The 22,329-nt window shown below is 36.2% G+C and overlaps 1 protein-coding gene across 2 annotated transcripts in view; it reads right to left on the reverse strand.

Moving 5' to 3' along the window:
- Positions 1-22,329, reverse strand: part of LOC116164318 (ankyrin repeat and death domain-containing protein 1A-like) — a 35,469-nt gene that overhangs the window by 8,273 nt on the left and 4,867 nt on the right. The window contains exons 4-6 of one of the 2 annotated variants that reach the window (XM_031478480.1): positions 11,421-11,519; positions 6,613-6,816; positions 4,545-4,742 (exon numbers count right to left, since the gene is read on the reverse strand). In XM_031478480.1, the coding sequence (XP_031334340.1) occupies positions 4,545-4,742; positions 6,613-6,816; positions 11,421-11,519 (501 nt within the window). The remainder of the gene's footprint in view (positions 1-4,544; positions 4,743-6,612; positions 6,817-11,420; positions 11,520-22,329) is intronic. The other variant, XM_031478481.1, reaches the window with a different exon arrangement.

Consider the following 22,329-nt stretch of genomic DNA (forward strand, 5'->3'; position numbering starts at 1 on the left):
TTTGTTCCTCTTATCTTATCGCTGCATAAATAAAAAAGTTAGTTCTGCACATGCGCAAATCCATTTTTGAGTATGTTTTCATGAAAAATGTGCAAAGAAAGCAACTTATTAATTTATTATACACGGGTTTCATGTAAAAATGAACTACCGATCGTAATTTGCAGTTTTGGCAAAAAGTTAAAAACCGCTAAACACCTCCATTTAGAAATCTAAGAGGAAGTTTAATGGAAGGATCACTTTAGTTTTAGCATTTATTCGCGAGAGAGCGATCTGATCATCGGAACTCGACGCTAAAGGAGCAATAAAAAGAACAGTATCCGAAAAATCTCCCGAAAGCTTCACCATGGAAGATAAGAGCCAAAAATATCTTGCTCTGTCTCCAAAAAACTAAGCAAAAGAGATAATGTACCATCGACGGCGAAATAGGGAATGGTAATAGCAAAAACGAACCAGTGAATAATACACCAAGGGAAAAGGATAAAGCAAATAATAAACAAAAGTGAATGTGATGTATCAGAAACGAGTATAAAAATAATAGATAAATAGCTACATGGAACATACCAAGTATAAAGGAGAAAAAGCAAGATACCTCCAACAGGAGTTTGGAGAAAGAAGATTTAGACATACTGGCAATACTTTTAAGCTAAATGTATTCACACTACTAGACAGAAAACACGAGAAAGAGATGTGAAAGTCAAAAGAGAACCACAAATATACAGTCACCATTACATGGCTTTGGTCAAAATAAAGTTATAAACGGATACAGACACAAGACAACAAGTAACACAGACCACGATAAACACTTACAGACAACTGAGAAGAGACAGCTAAACAATTCCAAACCAAACGGAAACAGAAATGTGAAAACCACTCGTATATATCGATCAATAATTGGGCGCTACTTATTTATTTTTTTAGGAGTGCATTGCAGAATCGACATTAATTTGCAGCACCTTATGTCAATCGCTGTTAGTAAAAAACAAGAGACCGTATTTAGTTGTTGGGCGGTTTACGTAGAAAACAAAACCATCTTTTGGTTGACCCGAACTTCCAAGTAACAATGCACATTACTGTGTTAGCGAATTTGGAAATTTCAATCCGGCCATTTCACTGAGTGTAATTAACCGTAGTTAATTAATGGTGTCGCAGCAAACCTCGTCTGATTGGAGCTTAATTAATTTAGATCAAAATCTAAATTTCTTAAAAAATCTGAGACATATCTCAAAAGATATGTCTCAGATTTTTTAAGACGCCCGAGAACTGGCATTACACAAAGAAGTTTTAATTTTTGGACGTTATCAACCAAATACGCCGACCGGCCGGAATTTCGTTTATAAAATAAAAAAAGGTAATCATTTGCTAATTTTCTTCCGCTAATTATTAGGGGAGGGGGGGGGGTTCCTCTTTCCTGCATTTTGTTTCCCGGTAGATACCGTTCATTACTTTGTGCTTCCGTTCCGTTAAAAAAAAATTTTTGTCACGACCGTATGGGACAATTCTGTTTTTAGATTATTATCCAAAAGCCGGCCGCCGCTGGCCGCAAGATCTCTGGAGACAGTTCCTCTGACGTGCTATCTGTGGCAACCATTTTGCAACAAAGAAGAATGGCTCCTCCAATTTAACAACGCAATTTTTTTCGGAAAGTCAGAAATGAGAGCACGTTTTATTGCCTTAATTTGTGGCTGTCCATTTTCATCTCCCTTTTCTTCGTAAACCGCATCGAACTACACGGCGGTTTAGAAAAACACAGCTTAAATCGTAAGGTAGAACGAATGGAATTCTAACTGCCATATCTCGATTAGATTCCGCCGTGTTCCATTTCGTTTATTTATCGTATACCTGCTTTAGATATTTCGGCTGTATCTGTCGTACGGTAACTTCCATCGATAATCGTTGATTCACGATTACTCCTCTGATAAAAGAGGTAAATACATGAAATGTTATGTCATCAAAGAAGGGGATTACCTTTGATTTCTTTTAGGGTTAAAGTTCCATACACGTTTTACGTTACTTACCAATTCGTGTCCAACGTACCAGTTTTGTAACCTTGGGTTAAATTCACCGTTACATGCGTGTGCCAAAGTTTAACGTACACGTTTGGGGAAATTCGCATATTAGAATATTTTGCGTAATTAATACAATTTTGGAGATACGTTAATTTGTCATTGAGGATAAACCTTATTTCTTTTGGTATCTAAATTGATTTTACTGTTATGACTACCTAAGTATCTTCTCAATTTCATACGGAGAGAGTTAAGGTAGAAATTTAGTGGCGCTCAACCCCATTGGTACGTTGTAACGAAGGACCAAGAATCATATGCCCAGAACGAACTACCGCTGTGGAAGATCTCAAGCTTTTATTTTATTTTCCAACCCTGAGCTAATTGGCCGTTTGTGCGGAGGGTTTGAGGTAACGCGGCACCAACTCTGCCTATTGTTATAAGAGGTTTGGTGTTTAGTAGTGTTACAGAAATTTTTTTATATTATGCCAGGCAGGTGAAATCCTCACTAAGTAACAAATTTACATTTTTTACGACTACGAGGATAAAGATCATTCCTCTCTTTGGTTTCACAGGCAGCAAACAACCACACTGAATTATTAACTAGCTATTTATGGTAACGGATATATCTTGGCGCGCTTAATTAATTCGTCCTTGAGCGCGTCTACGTCTCTCCTTTATGCGACGGACCGCGATTACACAACGATCACGAACTGTGTATTTACTTTCCCTTAATTTCCCGATACCCCTATTTTTTCTGCGCAGATGAAACTTCAAAGTTTCTTTTTTTATCTGTAACTAATGCCCACTAATGGAACTAACTTGCGTTGTTACGTTTTACGTTACAATAAACACCTAAATACCCGTAATTGCCACTAGGTTCTTTTTTATGCTTGAACCTTTCGCTTTTAGAGCTCGAAATGAAGCTAAATTTTGGATCACGTACTAACTATCTCGTTCTCTAAGACCGAATGAAACCCAAAAATCTCCCCCTAAGACGTACTATTTTTTTCTTATTAACCACCAACCACAAAACTATTCAGTGGCTTAAAGTAGATAAGGCCAATTAAGGTACCTATTTTAGCGGTTGTAGGACAATTCGCTCCTACAGAATTCGCGCCCAGGATAATTCCCTCCCAGGAGAATTCGCTTCCGGACAATTCGCTCCCGATCAATTCACCCCCCGACTATTCGCTCCTAGGAGAATTCGCTTTCAGAACAATGCGCTCCCAGGATATATCGATCCCCGAAAAAATTAATGTAGAGATCAAATGGATTGATGAATTAAACTAAATAGATTTTTCACAAAATCAAGATAAGTCAAAACGGATAATTTCAGTTCAAGTAACCAATCTCCCAGGACTAACTTTGAAGAAGAGTCCCATTTTGTTTGAGAGTTTTGCGTATTGTGGCCAACAGGTCATTATGAAGTCTTTGGGAAGTGAAGTGTAATGAAATGAGTCGCACCATACATCACATCTAAAATTATACATCTCACTTTGTGAGCGAAAACAAGATCATATAGGATTACCATTTACCAGCCCTATCTATCCAGCTTCTGATGGTGGAGAGCTGATTGTACCAATATTATGGTAGACACATAAAGAAAGCAGCTTGTCTCTCTGGTTTCCGAGCGAATGTGCAACACCAGCCCCACGTTTAACAATAAGTTTTAAAAGTTAAACCAACTAACATTCTGTTAAAGAATTCTACGGGAGAGAATTATTCTAAGCGCGAAATTTCTGGGCGCGAATTTTCCGGGTGCAAATTGTCTGAGAGCGAATTATCCGGGCGCTAATTGTCCATTTTAACTTTTGTTACAGCGACATCTCGTCTCCAGACATCTGAAGATAATGCTCTTCAGAAAATAAAAGACGCAGAAAGTACAATCTTTCAATTCCACCAAATATGCTTACAGATTTACTCTTGAAATTCCACTAGACACATAATTTACTGAAAAATCGGCCCTCTAAGATTCGACACCCTGTAAATTTTCTATGATATGCAATGCCTAACCTGCTCTAACCCTTGAAGTCTCAAAATTTCAACTATAAAATTCTATAAAATTCGAAAAAATATATTCAAATTTAGCGCTACCGTTACAACCCTATAATATCCTATGACGTATTTATTTTGCTAGTGTCTTGAAACCGTGTCCACATACTTCGAGGTAGCATAGGAAAATTGGCAAATAAACGCTTATCCAATACAATCAATCGATAATTTCACAGGTATAACAGAAATGAAAGCCGAGAGAGCCACAGTTCCGTGATTCCTGAAGCTCAATAGTACGAAGTTTAAAAAAAATTAAACAAAAGCGTTGGAAGACTATGTAATATTATTTTAATTAAAGCAATAAGACCTCATGTCGTGATAAAATATGCCAAGCTCGCTTTAATAAACAACGTGTTAATTAAATTCAACCCTCAAGAGCACGTCTTATACCCGTAGAATATATTTTAGAAAGAGAAACTAATTCCTTTCATCCACAGCGTACCGAATACTATTAAAAATGTAGTATTGAGCGACGAGAAAGCATCTTACCGAATTCTCAGCGTCAGGATCCGCTCCGTGATCCAAAAGCAGTTGCACGAGCCTTGTTTGTTGATTTTGAGCAGCAATGTGTAAAGGTGTATTTCCTTGGGAATCGCGTGCTTCCATGTCACCTTCATGAGTTAGGAGAAATTCTGCTACATCCGCGTGCCCCCTTTCCGATGCGGCGTGGAGTGCAGTACGAGATTCCTGCGAAAATAATGATTTAGTTTAATACTATTACTCGAATTGTTCCTGCGAAGAATAGGTAAAGGAAAAAGGAAAGCTTCCTCAAACAGTAGAGGTGGATTTAATTACCGTTTTTTAATAAAAGTAAGCTCATTACGGTATCTAATTGATTGTATATTAATTCCAGTCTCGAGATTTCCTCCTTTATTTTCAAACATAATTGTAAACTAAAACTTCCAGTCGGAAAACGTGTCTAGGAAAACTCAATAAAATAAAAGATGCATGTCAATATTGATGTAGCGACTGAATTAATGAAAGGGATGAGTTATACTAATGAATAGTAATGCAGCGAATTAATCGAAATTTTATTGAAAATTAACCCCACCGACGGTAACTGTCTAAAATGATTGTCAACAGTAGGTAATGTTAATATAGGTCAAAATCATGACCGGTATTCTGGAAAAAAGTTGCTGAAAGGGAATGGACACACCCCGCTAACACATTTTTTACCTAAATCTCTTGAAAAAAATGTAATATTTCAGCAGTTGAAAAAATTGAAAAGCAATAATGGTACAAAAAAGGGAGACTTAAACAACGCTATAACGTATAAAATAGTAAACTACGCAACGTAGACAAAAGCGATACATTTCCCACAAAGATTATTACCACCTGACACGCGAAGGTTGGGGACATCAAAGGCTACTATTCCTATAATACGTGAAATTTATTTCAAGAATGATTTGACTTACGCTTCTTGCCATTTATGATACACTAATCAGTGAAAAAGGGACGACTAGTGTGCGATTCGTTTTCCAATGGGTGAAAGTTTACGAGAAAGCAAAAAGTACGTGTGTTTTTTGCTTTCGGTTTTGATGAAATGATTTCTAATCGATGAAAAGGTCGTTTACATAACGATCAAAATAGGTGGTGACAACAAACGTGATTAATTTCTCTAAAATCGATTGCCAAAGACCATTTATCATTATAGTAGGGGAGCTAGCACGAAATCCACTGAACGAGAATGATCAAAATTTTAACCGATGGAGTTCCATTTTGCCCTATCAGAGTATGCTAAAATCGATCGTCTGCCGCCTCAGGTCATACGACTTAAGGCGCTGCGGGTACTTCTTGTGCTACCAATTCTGAAAGGTTGTTTTTCGAGAAAATAAGTTATACACCAAATGAAAACGTTGATAATAGCTCTTAAAAAAATATTTAAAAAAATCGCGCACATTTGATAACTCCGTAAAACAACAATTCTTAGTCGGTTTTTCACGAACTTTCTACGGATATAACTAGGTTACCGTTGGAAGAATGAAGCTGATTTTTTTTACAGACTAATGATAGGTACAGCCAATGACTATGAGAGTGTTTCTTTTTTAAATTTTTTCTCTAATTATAAGATATCTTATAATGTTAAGATAATAAGATAATCTTGTAATTAGAGAAAAAATTTAAAAACGAAACACCGTTAAGTCATTAGTAGTACCTATCATCAGTCTGTAAAAAAAATTAGCATCATTCGTCCAACCGTAACCTAGTTATATCCGTAGAAAGTTCGTGAAAAACCGACTAAGAATTGTTTTTTTACGGAGTTATCAAATGTGCGCGATTTTTTTAAATATTTTTTTAAGAGCTATTATCAACCCTGTTCATTTGGTGTATAACTTATTTTCTCGAAAAACAACCTTTCAGAATTGGTAGCACAAGAAGTACCCGCAGCGCCTTAAGTCGTATGACCTGAGGCGGCAGACGATCGATTTTAGCATACTCTGATAGGGCAAAATGGAACACCATCGGTTAAAATGTTGATCATTCTCGTTCAGTGGATTTCGTGCTAGCTCCCCTACTATTATGTCAAACCTAAAAAATGTAAGTATATAACGAATACCTTATTTCGGCGATCAATGGATGCACCTGCTTCCACCAATCTTTTAACTACATTTAGATGTCCTCCCATGGCGGCGTGAAAGAGCGCAGTTTGTCCCTCAATATCAACGACATCAACACGTACGTCTTCAAGATTATCCAAAATGTAGTCGACGACATCTAATCGATTGTTTTTTGCGGCGCACATTAAAAGCGTAAAGTGTTTCTAGAACATTAACGTTTTAGGCTTTAATAATTAACGAGGAGAACTGAATAGTTTGCTTGCTATCAATGCTTTCAATCACTAATCAATACTGGTAGAATATGTGTCAACAAAAACGTGATTAAGTACTCAATTTCTAAGGTAGAATATTAGTAATTTCACGGCCATATTTACAAACTCTTTGTAACATGAGTCATAATTAATTCATAATGTTTTCAAAAGAGTATACATAAGTTAGTAAGTTTTTAAAAGCTTAATCGTTTACAACATAAACCAAAGTTCTGGATTTAATTGAATCAATGAAAAGATTTTAGAACTTTTAGCATTTCCACTGGGTATGATCACAGCAGTGATTGAGGTTTTAACATTGGAAATGTTTATGTTTTCATATATGGGTGTAGTATTTTGTAGTATGTAGCGGTAGTAACGGTAGTTTTGGAGACTGAATTTGAAAATTTTGCCAATTAGTGCGATAAAATTCCCGTTGAACCACCGCATTGTATTATAGTTTGATTTATACTGATTGTTAAAACATTCTTCGAACCTCGGAGGCAACTGCACCTGGTAGGAACAGTAAAACCACGGATACAACATTTGGCGACCGTGACAGGACACTGTGGTGAAGGTTGAAAAGCTAGAACGCACATCGTGCATAATTAAGTGATTAGCTGCTGAATTCGGAGTCTTCGCACTTCAGAGGCCGCCTGCAGCTACGTGTGTTGTCCATTTTCTTCGAGGGATTGTTACAGAGAACATCTAAAAAGGAATGGAGCAGAAATTGAAACATCTTAAACTAATGCGGGTACTGTTTACGAATTGCACCAATGAACTGTTTTGTCTAATTCTTGAGAAGAAACCAGTAAATGAAATAAAAGTCAGTTGGAGTCTTTTGCAAGAACCTTATGAGGATTTAAAACTAGTGGAACAACAACTGCACGAGCTGTTGATAGACGACGCTTCGATGTCAGAAACGGAAATCATTCAGGAGTTGGAAGGAGCGAAAGTCTACAAGAGGAAATACATAGAACTCCGTCAACAGGTAGATGCCATCGAAGAAGTACGATAAGTACTACAAGTTCTCATCAAAATCGACGTAGATTTAAACTTCCTACAATCGAATTTAGAAAATTTGATGGCACGGTGAAGGTTTGGTTGCCCTACTGGTACCAGTTTACGAAGGTGCATGATGATCCAAGTTTGGATGATGATAAGTTCGAATATTTGCGACATGCCACCAATTCGAATAGCCGAGTACGGATGCTTGTTGAAAGCTACCCGGCAACTTCGCAAAATTATACGAAAATAGTAAAGGCATTGAAGGCGCGTTATGGTAGAGAAAATCTTCAGATTGAAGTTCAAATCAGAGAACTCCTCCAGTACGTATTCTATTGGATTCTGGGTCACATTACACATACATTCTTCAGTCGACAGCGAAGAATCTGGGTTAAACATCGAAACGTTCGGAAAAAATTGTTCATAATTTGTTCGGTGGGAGTAATGTATTGAACGAACATCATTGCTACATGGTTAAAGCTCGTCATCGTGATTATGTGTGTTCTTTCGTAAGCCTTGTCGCAAAGAACGATTTGTAACAGCATTCCTCCAGTTTTTGATGGTCCCTGGACGGAAGAGCTACGTAGGTACACTCAACATTGAAATATCCGATTTGGGAGACCCTGCACCTGTAGAACTGTTGATAGGTTCTGATCTTGTCGGCAAACTCTTCACTGTCAGAAGAAAGGAGTTGTCTTCTGGTCTAATTGCGAGCGAGACTCTTTTTGGATGGACTCTTATGAGGAAGATTCCATGTGAACCTGAGAACGCTACAGCAGTGTCAATGTTAGTGAATAATTCTAACCTACAGCAACTTTGGCAGTCAGAGACTCTGGGAATCACCGCTCTGGAAAAAAAAAGCTTAAGATATGATGGTTAGAGAAGCACGAGTTTTTTTGAGCACAACAAAGGTGGATGATGAAAATCGATGTTTTATTTATTTATTTATTTGCCTTTACTGTTGAGTGGGCGGGATTTCAACCAAGGCTGCTCTACCAACCTAACCCACTCTACATTTACAAATATCCATGCCCGAACCCGGATTCGAACCAGGGACCCTTAGCACCACAGTCCAGTTTCAACTGAACCGCGCCACACGGGCCGGCGGTTGCTTTGGTTGTCGAAACAATTTTGGTGTGGCGAAGAAGAGACTCGAGAGTACTCTACAGAAGTTGGATCGTCAGAATCTACGATTTTATGGGTGGATTCTGAAGAAAGAGAAGTCATCTATCGGCATCGACGGGTCGTCTTTGGTCTAAGTTGTAGTCCTTTCCTCTTAGCGCCGATCGAATTACATCTTCAGAAAGCGAAGGGACATAATCATTTGATCTCCTCAGTCAATTTGATTGCCACGAGTTTCTACGTGGATAACTCCGTTACGAGCCTATCAGAGGAGAGTGAACTTAAATCTTTTGTATCCGAGTCCACGGCGGTGATGAACCTCGGAAAATTTTAGTTGAGAGGGTGGGAGTATACTGGGCAAGAAGGAAGCCAGTTGGCTCCAATTTTAGGCCTCGTTTGGGATAAGTTTGATGACACTGAGTGTAGCGAGTGATTATGAGCTGGTTCATTCACGTCCAATGTCAAACCATGCTATCCATTGCGCAGAAGATCTTCGATCCCGGGGTTTTACATGCCGGGCTACTTTATTACCCAAGCTACTGCTAAGGAAGACGTGGGAACAGAAAGTGTCTTGGGATGAGCAAGTAACAGAAGAGATTTCTTCGGATTTTCAACGGTGGTTGGAAGAAGTTCATCTTTTGGCGCAAATTAAGGTACCTCGTTGGATACATTTTTCTCTCCGTGATTCCAACAAGTTGAGTTTGCATGTTTTTTGTGATGCAAGCCAGAACGCCTACGCAGTGGTGGTGTTTTTAAGAGACATCTTCCAAGGAGAAGTTTTCGTTCAATTATTAGCTGCAAGAAGTGGAATTGCTCTTTTGAAGAAAGCAACGATACCTAGACTAGAACTCCTGGCAGCTCTAATAGGAGCTCGGTTGTCCAAGTCAGTTCTTAGTGGTTTGGCAGAGGAAATCAAAACTAATTTCTGGAGTGAATCCACTACGGTTCTGTCGTGGATCAAACGACGAGGACAATGGAGTATATTCGTAGGAAATAGAGTTCTCTATCATCGCCTACGGAATGGAATCATGTGACAGGTTCAAAAAATCCAGCTGATTTACTATCTCGAAGCGTGCTACTCTCCAAGTTGCTTCAACCTCGCTGGTGAGAGGGACCGAATTGGTTGTAGGTAAGAGTCTCCAGATAAATGACCGATTTCTTCGGAGCAGTGTGATGAGAATTAGGTAAACGGAGAACGTATAACGAAATGTGCAACTCGTTTGAACACACATTCAGATTCCATCGAGAGGCATTTGGAATATTTCTCGAAGTTTAGGAAGATATTGTGCATGATGGGGTGGATTTTGAGATTCCTGCACAACTGCAGAACTAAAGAGAATTATCTGCCATCTTAAATTTTAATATTGCATTTTCTTTAAATTTCGCATAGTAGGTAACCTAAAAAAACCAGAGAACCAGTTTATCTATCATTTTCGTAAAAACAAAAACTCAGTTATTTCAAAAACAAGGGTGTGGAGCGTTCAATTGTTTTGGAATAACCTGCTTTAACTTCTTAACGGTTTGACCAATTTTAACCAGTTTGGTATCGTTGAAAAGAGCATTCCTTGGGCAATAAGAATCAACCAAAACATAGCCAAAATTTAGTTGAATCCTTCTCCACCAGGGGGCTAGTTTTGACAGCATGACCCAAAATCCTAAAAAAATCAAAAAAATCAAATGGAATAATATTTTTTTTTCTCTTTACGAAATACTAACCTCAAATATTGGGAATCCAAGAGTTTATGTACAACGGGCAACAATAAATGAAACAATTCTTGGATCATGCGAAAAAGAAGAATTTTATACACGATATTTTTCCATTACAATAACTTTGTAATGGTGGCTAATTTATATCTATACTTCTTCAAACTGTGGTTACACGTGATTAAATAGGAATGAAAATTATGTTACGTTAATTCCAGCAAGCAAACTATCAGTTAAGATTTAGTGGTTATAACAGAGATTAAATCAACTCACAAGGAGTTTTGCACGTGACTTTTCACAGAAGCAGCAAATCCTTATTATTAGAACCCTCATCAAACGCATGTTACACAAACGCTGATTAAAGTTCTTGTTAGTTTATCAGTTGGTGTAATATTACATTAATCGATCAGTCTACAGAGACCTTAATCGGCCTTTTCCGAACTGAGCATAAACATAAAGTACCTATTGATCTTTATTTATACTGTTTCTTTTTATGCTTGATTAAAGTATGGTGGAAGAGAAACTGACCGCACAAACTCTAATTTTTTACCCTTTCGACTTTGAATATACTAATTTTATATTCAAAGCTTTCGACCATCTGTATAAAATATACGGTCAGTAAACTTAGAAATTTTGGCATAGTTGAAACGGGTTACCAAAAAAAATTTAGTAACGGCATATTCAATTATTCATTTAACTGTTATGTGAACAAAAAGAGTAAGTAGTACCTTATTCGTTGCGTTAGAACAAGCGCCTGCATTGATTAGGAGTTGCACAGCATCTCGATGTCCATGCCATGCTGCCATTAATATAGGCCGCATTCCATACTGCAAAAAAAATATTTAGTGGTTAGAAAAAGCATTAGTAATGTTAACTAAATTCTTCGGTTGGAAAACATTAAACGTTATGGGAATTGTGCAGTTAGCAATATTTTACATAAGAGTTCAAAACGCTGCAAAGTAACACACGTAAATAATATAAATTAAGCACATTCAAAGTTATCTACCAAAATTTGAATGGATCAATATAAAACACGATGAAATTGCTCCGCTATTCTATTAGAGGTTCATTCCTTATTTTAAGTTACGATTCTTTTTAAGACAGTAGAAAGGTAATACTTTAACAGCAAGGGTAGATAGATGCTTGAACTCATTCAGATTCCAACTAATTGCCTTGATCATCCAACCCCACAGGCTGTGATTCATTCTAAGAGCCCTGAATTCATTTCCTCCTGGATCTGCAGGTGGGTTGAATAGCCTTCGCCCACAAATCCTTAAGGACCTTATATTTTCTAACACAGTGGATTCTCTTCTCATATTTACAAATCTCGTGTTATCTGGCCAAGTTCGGTGAGTCTCTAACAGCTGTTAAAAAAATCAGAAGGAATCCGGACCATTGCAGTCGAGGCGCCTTTGTGTCAAAAATGGTTACCCGGCGAGTGACTCCTGAACTTCTAACTGATTTGTCCCCTCATTCATTGGTTGTAGGCCAAAAAAAGCGGAGCAGAGCCAGGGGCTCACACGGCCCAAGCATTATACTCCCAAAGTATTTTTGAAAATTGATTTAAAAAAAGAATACGTTACTGAGAAGGGTAAAAGAAACATTTTCTTCTCACAAGCCTACAGGGATGAAATGATCCTCTACCACGGATAATCTAAAATTTACTCAAAACGAGAGATGCAGCAAGGAGATCCGATTGGTCCCGCTCTATTTGCAATGGTAATTCATACAATTGTCCTAACCATATGGCGTCAGAACTCAACCTTTGGTTCCTAGATGATGTAACAAACGTTATTCCACATTTAGATGTTGCCATCGTTAATAATACATGGTGTCAGGCGTAGGGTAAAAACAATGGAGAGTATATTTAAACCCCCGGATAGAAACACTAGCGATAACTGGAGAAAGTTTTTAATGATGTACAGGAAAAACTATGATCATGCATCAAATCAGTGGAACTCTGGTAAAGCAATGGAACCCCATACTTCACCAAGGTAATGCATTATACGTAATAAATCAAACAATCTAATTCGCAGAAATGGGTGAATGAACATGTACCTGTTAATCACACCCTTGATGATGATGTTAATATTATGAACATTCGTGACACAAATGTAAATGTACCAATTAAGACAAATATGGCTGCCACTGATAGTAATAAAGAAAATAAATTAAGGTTAATTTTGTTTAGAAATAAAAAAAGGAAATGCCGCCAAACACGGAACCGTTACTACAGTAGGAAATAAAAACGTAAAAGATTCAAAACAACAGGAAGACATTCTTGACAAGGGCGAGGCATCAGCGGTTCCTAACTAACAATATATTAAACTAAGTTATTAAGGAAGCAATTCTGTGATATAAATAGCATGTAGTTCTTACAATAAATATTAGTTTTCAACTGTCAAAGTGTGTAACTCGTGTAAAGTGCTCAGTTTATGAGAGACGAGATAATCTCCGGCCGAAATTTTATTTATTTATTGTCCGTCTGGTTCTGGGCCCTCAACAGACTTTCGCTCAATTACAGAGTGATCCGCATAATGGAGGTGTCCCTACAGAAGGTTCTATGGTACTCCGGTATTTACTTTACGAATTAGGAAAACTGCAGGAAAACCTAATTCCGAGTAGCCGGCAGAATGATCCGAACTGATTTAAGGAAATTCCCATCTCTGCCACAGATAAAAATTCTTACCTCAGCCCTGGTTTGAACATCCGGCCTCCGACCATGTACTCCAAGTACAGGAGAGAACCGTTTTCAGAAGATGCCACTAACTCCTTTCAGTGAAAATGGGGGTAACTCGACAAAATCAAAAGCGGGCGACCATTCAAGACCCGTATATACACGGCCCAGCCACAAAGCATGGCTAAATTGAAACTCCTATCCCAAAATAATACATTGGGATGACAATCTGCGTTTCAGGTATTGTTCCCTTTTCAAAACTGAATTCTTAGTACATTTGGAAAAAGATAAGCGAATGCTATTTCAGTTAAATTATTATCTGATTATAAAATATTTAAAACTAAGACGGCGCTAATTCGTCCTCTACTTTTAAAGAGAACTTGACGTTCCACAGAGAACAGGAAAACATACTAAGACTTGGTGAATGCCAGAAACTTAGAAATGGGAACACCCTTCAACGCTTTATTAATTCTTGTTACCTCGCTTGTTACACACAGAGGGGTGCCGTGGCTGCCGTCACTTGCTACACTCAAATTTTAGCCCCATTGCCTTTTCGGGGGATTAGAATAAATGATTCCCATTAACATTATACGAAGAAAACTTTCAACAAAAACAGTGGCGAAGTTTATGTTTTATTGTTGAAGGGAGATCAAAACAAATTATGCTTACGAATTCAGTTAATGCATGTTTCGTGTACAGCGTGCATTACTTTACATGAAAAATAAATTGCATTCGTGCCTTTAGCTTTAATTGATTTTGCCTTTGTTCAATTTTATTCGTACAGTTCACTAAATGTGACGCTGATCGGCGATATCTCAACAAATTAAGCTGTTTTATTCTCAATGGGCAAGGTTCATTCGAACAACTACAATGTAGCTTTACCTACTTCTATTTCTACAACATTGTATTAGTAAAGGCTCTTTTTTCTCAGCATTTTAACCACTGCAAGTTTGCTTAGAACCCCAACTTGATACTTTTGTAACTCTAGCTATTTGAATAGCACGCTTTAAATCTGTGCTAATAGCTAAATAATTCGAAGAAAAGATATAGTTAGCGTCTTTCACTACCAATTACTCGAAGGGACAATGAAAACGATCTGGTCCAATAAATTATACGTTCCAAGTAGAATAATAGATATATGCCCCAAAACAAAGGATGATGTTGATAGCTAGCAGATGGTGTTGCTTAATTACACTTAGCAAATTCTGATTAAGTCTAGCGATTATAATCCCAAATGCGATCTTGGTTTTGAAACACCGCTTCCTAGAGAGACACAAGTCTATACGGATCAATATTCAAGTGCTCCGAAAAATTTTATGGTAAACAGTAAAAAACCTGAACATCAATAACGTTAACGTAACAGATTGCGTTGAGTAACATGTGACACGTACGCGAAGAAGTAATAAACAGTAGATCCCCAATGCTTTTATATAAAAGGTATAAAAGGTTTCAAGGAATGTTTTGGAACCACGCTTACCTACTCTGTTATACCAAGTTCCTTGTGTCTTACACCAAAAGCGATTATTTCCATAGAAAAATTTATTACTAAATAAGCTCTGTGTGGTATTACATGGCTCTACAAATGCCCGCGGTTTGGATGCACACAAAATTTATTTAATTAGAAAGAGTTCTTTGAAAGGCCAGAGTGTTTCGTACCAAAAAATATAAAAGGTATACACGAGGTAAAAACAATGTAAAACATCTCAAAGCTAATTTTAGAGTCCAAAATCCTTTATTAAGCGGTAGAGCAAAGCGATACAAGGTTTATAGGAAAGTCGATGGTGTCCGCCTGTCCGTCCGTGAACACGATAACTGTCAAACGCTCAAAATGTTGATTAGAATGGGAATATGTCATTACGTTAAAATTGTTTAAATTAATCTAAACGTCTTCACCCGAATGGAAAAGGAAGTTATTTTCATAGCATTCCTCTTTGTTAATGCATTCATTTTTAGGATGTGCCATATGTTTTAATTTAATTCCCTATCTTTGTTTTACCTATATCGCAATCCGAAACCCATTTATTAATGGGGTCACCTAAGTTTTAATTAATTGGAACTAATTTTGGCCTTGCAGTTTTTGGATGTATCGTTCTAACGAGCATTAACGACTCCTTATCAAGAAGTGGAATAAACCATTGATCAATCTATAATTGATATGTATGCTGGGCTGAAACTCATATAACGCTTGGTATTTACGATCAGACGTTCTAAAATTCAATATATGAATTATCGAATCAGCTGCCAAAGTGCAGGTAAACTATAATAGTTTTTGTGGTGTCTTCCGTTATTGTATTTTTTTGCTACAATCGTGACGAATTGCTCTGCAATTGAACACATGAAGATAGATGTTGCTACTGTCCAATCAACTGTAAATTGCAGTTTAATTTATCTTTTGCCTTTGTCGTTAGTGTTAATGCGAGATAACTCCATTAGTATCTTCCTGTCCTGTGCCTGTCTGTAAATGAGATTAGATTAAGTTACCTACCTTCTATGTAAGTAATCAGCTGTGCTGAACATTTGCATTTAGTGAAGTACCTTGTCCAGAACTGTTTTATGCAATTAAATACCTTTTATGTGAATGTAGATTCTTTGCCAAGACAAAGGTTACACCCACTGGTGCCCGAGGATTCACAAAGCTTGTATTCTTATTTTATCTTTAGTTTATATTTTTATTTACTTTTTGGCGTGACGTGTACACGCCTGGTGCCCTAAAATTATTAGACCTTTGTAAATACCTCGGTGGTTGTTTCACTGGAAGATCCGTTTCTCCTGGCTAGCCGTGGTCAATTCCCTTTTCCATCTCGAGGTTCGCTGCACTTTTTTTGAGTTGGACTTTGAAAATTGATTGAACAATACAGGTCTGCTCTCAATATTGAATCGTTTACTCCCTAAACTTCTATATTCCGTAAGGATTTTTACGAGACATGTGATAGAGCAATTTATATAGTACATACAATAACTATTTTGTGCTGAAATATTGTATGGTTTTAACGATAAGATAAAGCATGCGAGTAACTGACTGTTCTCATGAATCGCCCAGTATATGGACTTGCACAATCCTGTGTGTTAATTACTATAATGAGACCTCTAGCTTACGCAGGTAGCATATTACGTAATGCATCTTCAACTTGTGCGGTTGGTGGGTTTTTGGGATTATTGTAATTTTTTAAAGCTCTGTTATGAGGCTTTTATTGTGCACATTGGGGTGTAAACTGATTGCATTGTGTTGTCTTATGTGGTCTTTCCACATTAAAGATTTTAGGTTTATTTTGGGAATTATAAATGGTTTGTATTTGTAAAGGGATTTCTGTAAATAAATATTTCATTATCCTTACCATTCAATAATCAATAATTTACTGTTCAGGATTGACGTATTCGTTGGGGTAGATAATATTCTCCGCGTGAAGGTGATGGTCAGTTAACTACTTGTGAAGAAACAAACACCCCTCAAAGCTAAACTCTCCTAATCTCTCGTAGTATAATGGCAAAGTACTTGCAAGTGCATTGTCGCGTAACTAGCAATAAAAAGGGGTTATCCTTATTGATGCGTGTGCATTATGTACTAAAAAAGTTAATAAATGTCGAACGAACGTATAAAACTACAAGCAGTTTTGATGGTCTACCCTTAAACGTAAATATTTTATACGGTTAGCAATTCACATACACGGACTATGTTTCATTTTATATTGTAGCAGATATGAAGAGCACATTTCATATGAGAGGAAATAACTTTTTATTAGAGATTTGTTTTGCAGAGTGGGTAGATAATGTAGGTATAAAAAATTTCACATTTTGCAAACCATATGTATTATCTGTGTTGATTTTATGCAGATTTTCTGGTAGCGATTCTTATATACATTGCATTCTTTCTTTCAATTATTTATCTGTATGGAAAATAACAAAATGCATTTAACCAACGACGTCTTACCCATTTATTGATTTCTTACTTTAACTTTAACGACTGATTATTCTTTGTGTTTAAAAATTTGTCTGATTTCATAGAAATTATCTTCAACTGAAACACAAAAGATGACCTTACGTGTTAATAATTAACGTTTTACATTTAGAACTGCTTTATTAATTAGATGACATTTCGCGATTATTCTTATGAAAATGAATTAATGACGGGATCCAAAATAAGCACTGCATTGGGTTCTTTAGAACAGAAGTTTGAGGAAATATCTGTTCTATAACTGGAGATATTTTTGATTTTATGTTAGAAAACGATGTTAGCGAAGATGTTTTACTACAAGAAACTGATGATTCAGACAAATGTAGTAATAGTAAGACATTTCGTTTGTTAAAAGCGGAAATTCTTAGTATATTGGAATAAAGAACAGAGACAACAGTAGTATAATTCAAAAATTAAAATTTAAATTGCCACGAGTAGAAATCAAAAAAATTGGTGGAGAATGGATACATTTTTTAGGTCGAAAATTGACGACATTACATAACGTTGAAAAGTTTAATTTTTTACGTTCTTGATCATCATAAATGAGATTAAAATTTTACTTCTATAGATCGTAAACTTCTAATTGCATTACGCTCAATATTGGGTAGAGAACTAAGCGAAAGCATACCCAATATTCTAACTAAAGGAGAGTTGAAATTGAGTTTGGTGCCGGCGAAAAAACTCAATATAAAGTTAAACGTTGGAACTTCAAAACAGTACAGACAGTATTGTGTACAAAGGCTTGAAAATCCGTGCACAAAATTTAACTAAGCGCTTTCCAAACTCTTTAAATTACGAAAGAAATTTGAGGATTAGGATTAGTAGCACGGATTTATCGCATAACAGCTACCTACTTTATTCAAGAATAGAGTATAGGCGGATGACGCCAAGTCTGTAATTATTTATCTTCAGAATTTTTTTCTTAAGAAATCTTTGAAAATAAAATATGGTTGAAGGATTAGTTGCCGAGAGAAATCGTTCTTTTACTTTTCTTTAATAGTTACGGTGCAGACTCAATACTGAAACTAGAACATCCATAGCAATCTTTGTCGGGATAGAATTAAGTTTTACGTAAATTATAAAACATTGGACGTGAATAAATTGGTTCGCAACCGTAATATTGGCTTTTCTTTGATTTTAATTCTCTTTCGCAGAATAAATTTAACAGCACGTTGCTCCTTAGAACAGCGTATTATGCATGAATTTGATTTGTAGGTATAAAACTGAAAAATAAGAACAACTTTGGCCCAAATGTAATAAAACTGACTGACGAATTTAACTTGGTTGACAGTTAAACAATTGTATAGGTACTGTATTTCGTATTGTGTTCTGTTTCTTTTTATTGTATAGATTATATAGATATAGATTATAATACTACATTTCAATAAAATCGCTCTACAAATAAGAGGGATGGGTATAAGTGCTACATTAGTGTTACAGCAATACTGATAGCTTTTCTGTGACTGATAAATGAAAAATCAATACAGCCATTTTCTTTTCTTGATTTTTTATGTACATATACATCGTGCAAGGGTCATATGGAAATGAGTGGAACAATTAGGCGAAAGTTGGACAAAACGCGATTACATCGTGACTTAATTGAACCATTATCAAAGACATATTACTTAAGAGCAGGGAATCGAATTTTTAGTTGAGTAGGTGGCACCATTATACTCAACTTTCGTCGTAATTTTTACGAAAACTAAGTCGAATCGGGAATAAAAAAAGACATAGTCTTGTAAGGCACATGTTACTCTAGTGCTTGAAATAACTTCCAATCAAATTTTCATTATAATTACTTTGTAAATAGTAATTAAAGATTTGAAAAAAAAGTTTACGTTGAAACTTAAAAAAACTATTCAGCGGGTAGCCACCGTCATACAGAATCACATATCAAAATTTCGTTGACTAATTATACATCGTACGCCCAAAATTTACAACAAAAGGATCAAAAAATCATGACGTCATGATTGACGTCCATTTTACAGCTAGGTTAGTGGAGCTATTTTTGAATAGATGTCGCAACAACCGCATCGCGTTGAAAGTTTGTTTCACGTTTTTTCATGCCATTCAATGAAACCAAGGTCAATAACAAACGAGTAGCATCATTCTCAAATTACGCCATCGAAGCTGTCTGGGCTGTGTGTAATTTCTTACGTATTATTAGCATATGTAGTTGTTTTAGCGGGGCCCTTTAAAAAATACAGGCTATCACAGATTTATATCCATTTTACCTACCTAATGTCTAAAATGTTAGATGACTTAAATTTCACTATCTACTTGGCGCTTTTGTGCAGTATTCAGTATTTAATCATTCCGAAAAAAATTAGGGATGAACTTGGTAAGTTCCTTCCTTGTGGAACCTATATAAAATGTATTAGATTTCCTACGACTTTATATCGTAATACTTTCATAGATGTTCATTTTGAATTTTTGATAAATGCGCTAGTCGGCTAGATCATCACAATTCATACCTCTCGCCGAAGAGTTTTTTTTTAATGTGCCATATTAGAGATACCTACTATACTACTGATCAGTGATCATTTCTTATGCCTGCAATTGCACCTATACAAAGCCACAATTTTGGTCGATAAAGTTAGCACCCCCACTTTGCCAAATCAAGTAAACATATGCCTATAATTTAGAACTAATTAAAGACTAATTTGAACCCACAAAATTAGAATTTGTACCCGCTTAGTTCTGGCGGAAAACCGATTTTTAAAGTGGGGGTGCTAACTTGATTTCAAGTTAGCACTTTGCCCAAATCAAGTAAACATATGCCTATAATTGAGAACTAATTAAAGACTAATTTGTACCCACAAAATTAGAATTTGTACCCGCTTAGTTCTGGCGGAAAACCGATTTTTAAAGTGAGGGTGCTAACTTGAAATCAAGTTAGCACCCCCACTTTTTCCGATTGAAATTTTATTAGTCGCATTAAAAACTATGAATTAAAGACTATTTTGTACCCAAATTAGATTTTCATTGTTTAAACAATTTATACATTATTTAAACAATTTTTTACTAAAAAAGAGCAATTCTCAGAATTAATAAAAATAAATGGAAAGTATAAATTAAATACTAATTTGTACCCACAACATTATAATTTGTACCCGCTTAGTTCCGCTGGAAATCCGATTCCAAGGTGGGGTGTGCTAGCACCCCCACTTTTCCCGATTGAAATTTTATTACTCGCATCAAAAACTATGAATTAAAGACTAATTTGTACCAAAGTTAAATTTTCATTGTTTAAACAATTTTATTTATACATCATTTAAATAATTTTTTTACTAAAAAAGGGAAATTCTCAGAATTAATGGAACGTATGAATTAAAGACAAATTGTACCCACAACATTAGAATTTGTATCCGTCAGAAACCTGATTATGACGTAATAAGCATTTAAAGACGGCCTGGCATGAATTCAAAATATACGCTGTATAATGCAAGAAGATTCTAGCCCTTAGAAAAATTCTCCGCAATCTTGCATTTTCGTCGCTGAAAAACAATAGCGCCTTTCTTATATTCTTGAGACGGTGTTTAATAATTTTCAAAGCGATCAGGGGTTTCTATACGGTTATTGTTATTGTGCGCATGTACAGACAGACAAACGGACAGATATGCAGACAGCAATACACAAGTATAAACGATCTCGAGGATCGTTACTAATTTAGCAGAGTGCATTCTTTCGACCCCAATATTCCCTCCCAACTTGCGCCCTGGCTCAGACGACTTCCTAACAATATAATTTGTTTACAAAATAGTTATTTATATAACAAGAGCGCGAAGTTCAATTTCGCAGTCAAATGCGCGAAATAACTTCGCGCTAGCGTTATATACAATATTTTTTCTACAACTGAACCGATTGTTAATTAAATTGCTGTTTAAGTTCAACTTTTTCCCGTGCGCGAAATACTTTTTTTCACTGTTGACGATTTCGCGCACGTTGTCAATAGCAACCTTACCTATTAATTAACCGTTTAAAAATCTAGTACTTCGCGTTTCGAAATCCGTCAGAAAATGACACGTTTTTTTGACAGTTGTAGAAAAAAATGTTTGTATTTAATCCTTAATTTATATGTTGCATTTCCTTTCTTTAGAAAAAAATTGTTTAGATAATGTATAAATTGTATAAACAATGAAAATCTAACTTGGGTACAAATTAGTCTTTAATTTTTACGTTCCATTTCTTTTGATTAATTTTGAGAATTGCCCTTTTTTAGTGAACAATTGTTTAAATAATGTATAAATTGTTTAAACAGTGAAAATCTAATTTGGGTACAAATTAGTCTATAATTCATAGATTTTAATGCGACTAATAAAATTTCAATCGGGAAAAGTGGGGGTGCTAACTTGATTTCAAGTTAAGAGGTCGTTTATTAACGAGCGACAAAAAGTGAGTTTATGATTTTGCACTTTCTGTCCGCCCGTCCGTCTGTGTACATAATTGATAACGCGAACGGTTTCGAATTTTACAGTTCTGTTTTGAGTAATAGGTCAATGGCCAAGTGACTAACTTTCGGTCGATACTCGTCCACCGGAAGTGACCTTGTCACTCGTCTATATTGGTGCAGTTTATTTATGTCGTACCCGAGGTCGTACCTAATTGGTAAAATGCATTGAAATCCGCAAAAATTTCAAAAATCGCATACGACGTGAAAGTGCATTCGAGGAATTGAGGAAGAGCTTTCTTTCTGCATGATAGTAGCTAAGTACCATTGAATAAGCAAATTATTCACGCTACTTTTGGCTATTTTTATGTATACCTAAAATAAGGTCTTGCCATACAGACGAACCGAAAAGTCATCAAGGCCCAAATAATAATGATAAATGAGACACATTTTAGTATGTGTCAGTATACAGGGTGATTCCTATAGTACCTGCCACCGTTTGGGAGCGTGTAGGTGGTGCGTAGGGGAGTATTTTGATATAGGACACTTGGGGTCGGAAATCTAAAATAAGGGTGCCAGAGCCAAATTTACCTTCTGGAATTTCGCGCCTGTAGGTAG

The sequence above is a fragment of the Photinus pyralis genome, unplaced genomic scaffold (assembly GCF_008802855.1).
Source record: "Photinus pyralis isolate 1611_PpyrPB1 unplaced genomic scaffold, Ppyr1.3 Ppyr1.4_LG2, whole genome shotgun sequence".
In the NCBI taxonomy this organism is placed as follows: Eukaryota; Metazoa; Arthropoda; class Insecta; order Coleoptera; family Lampyridae; genus Photinus; species Photinus pyralis.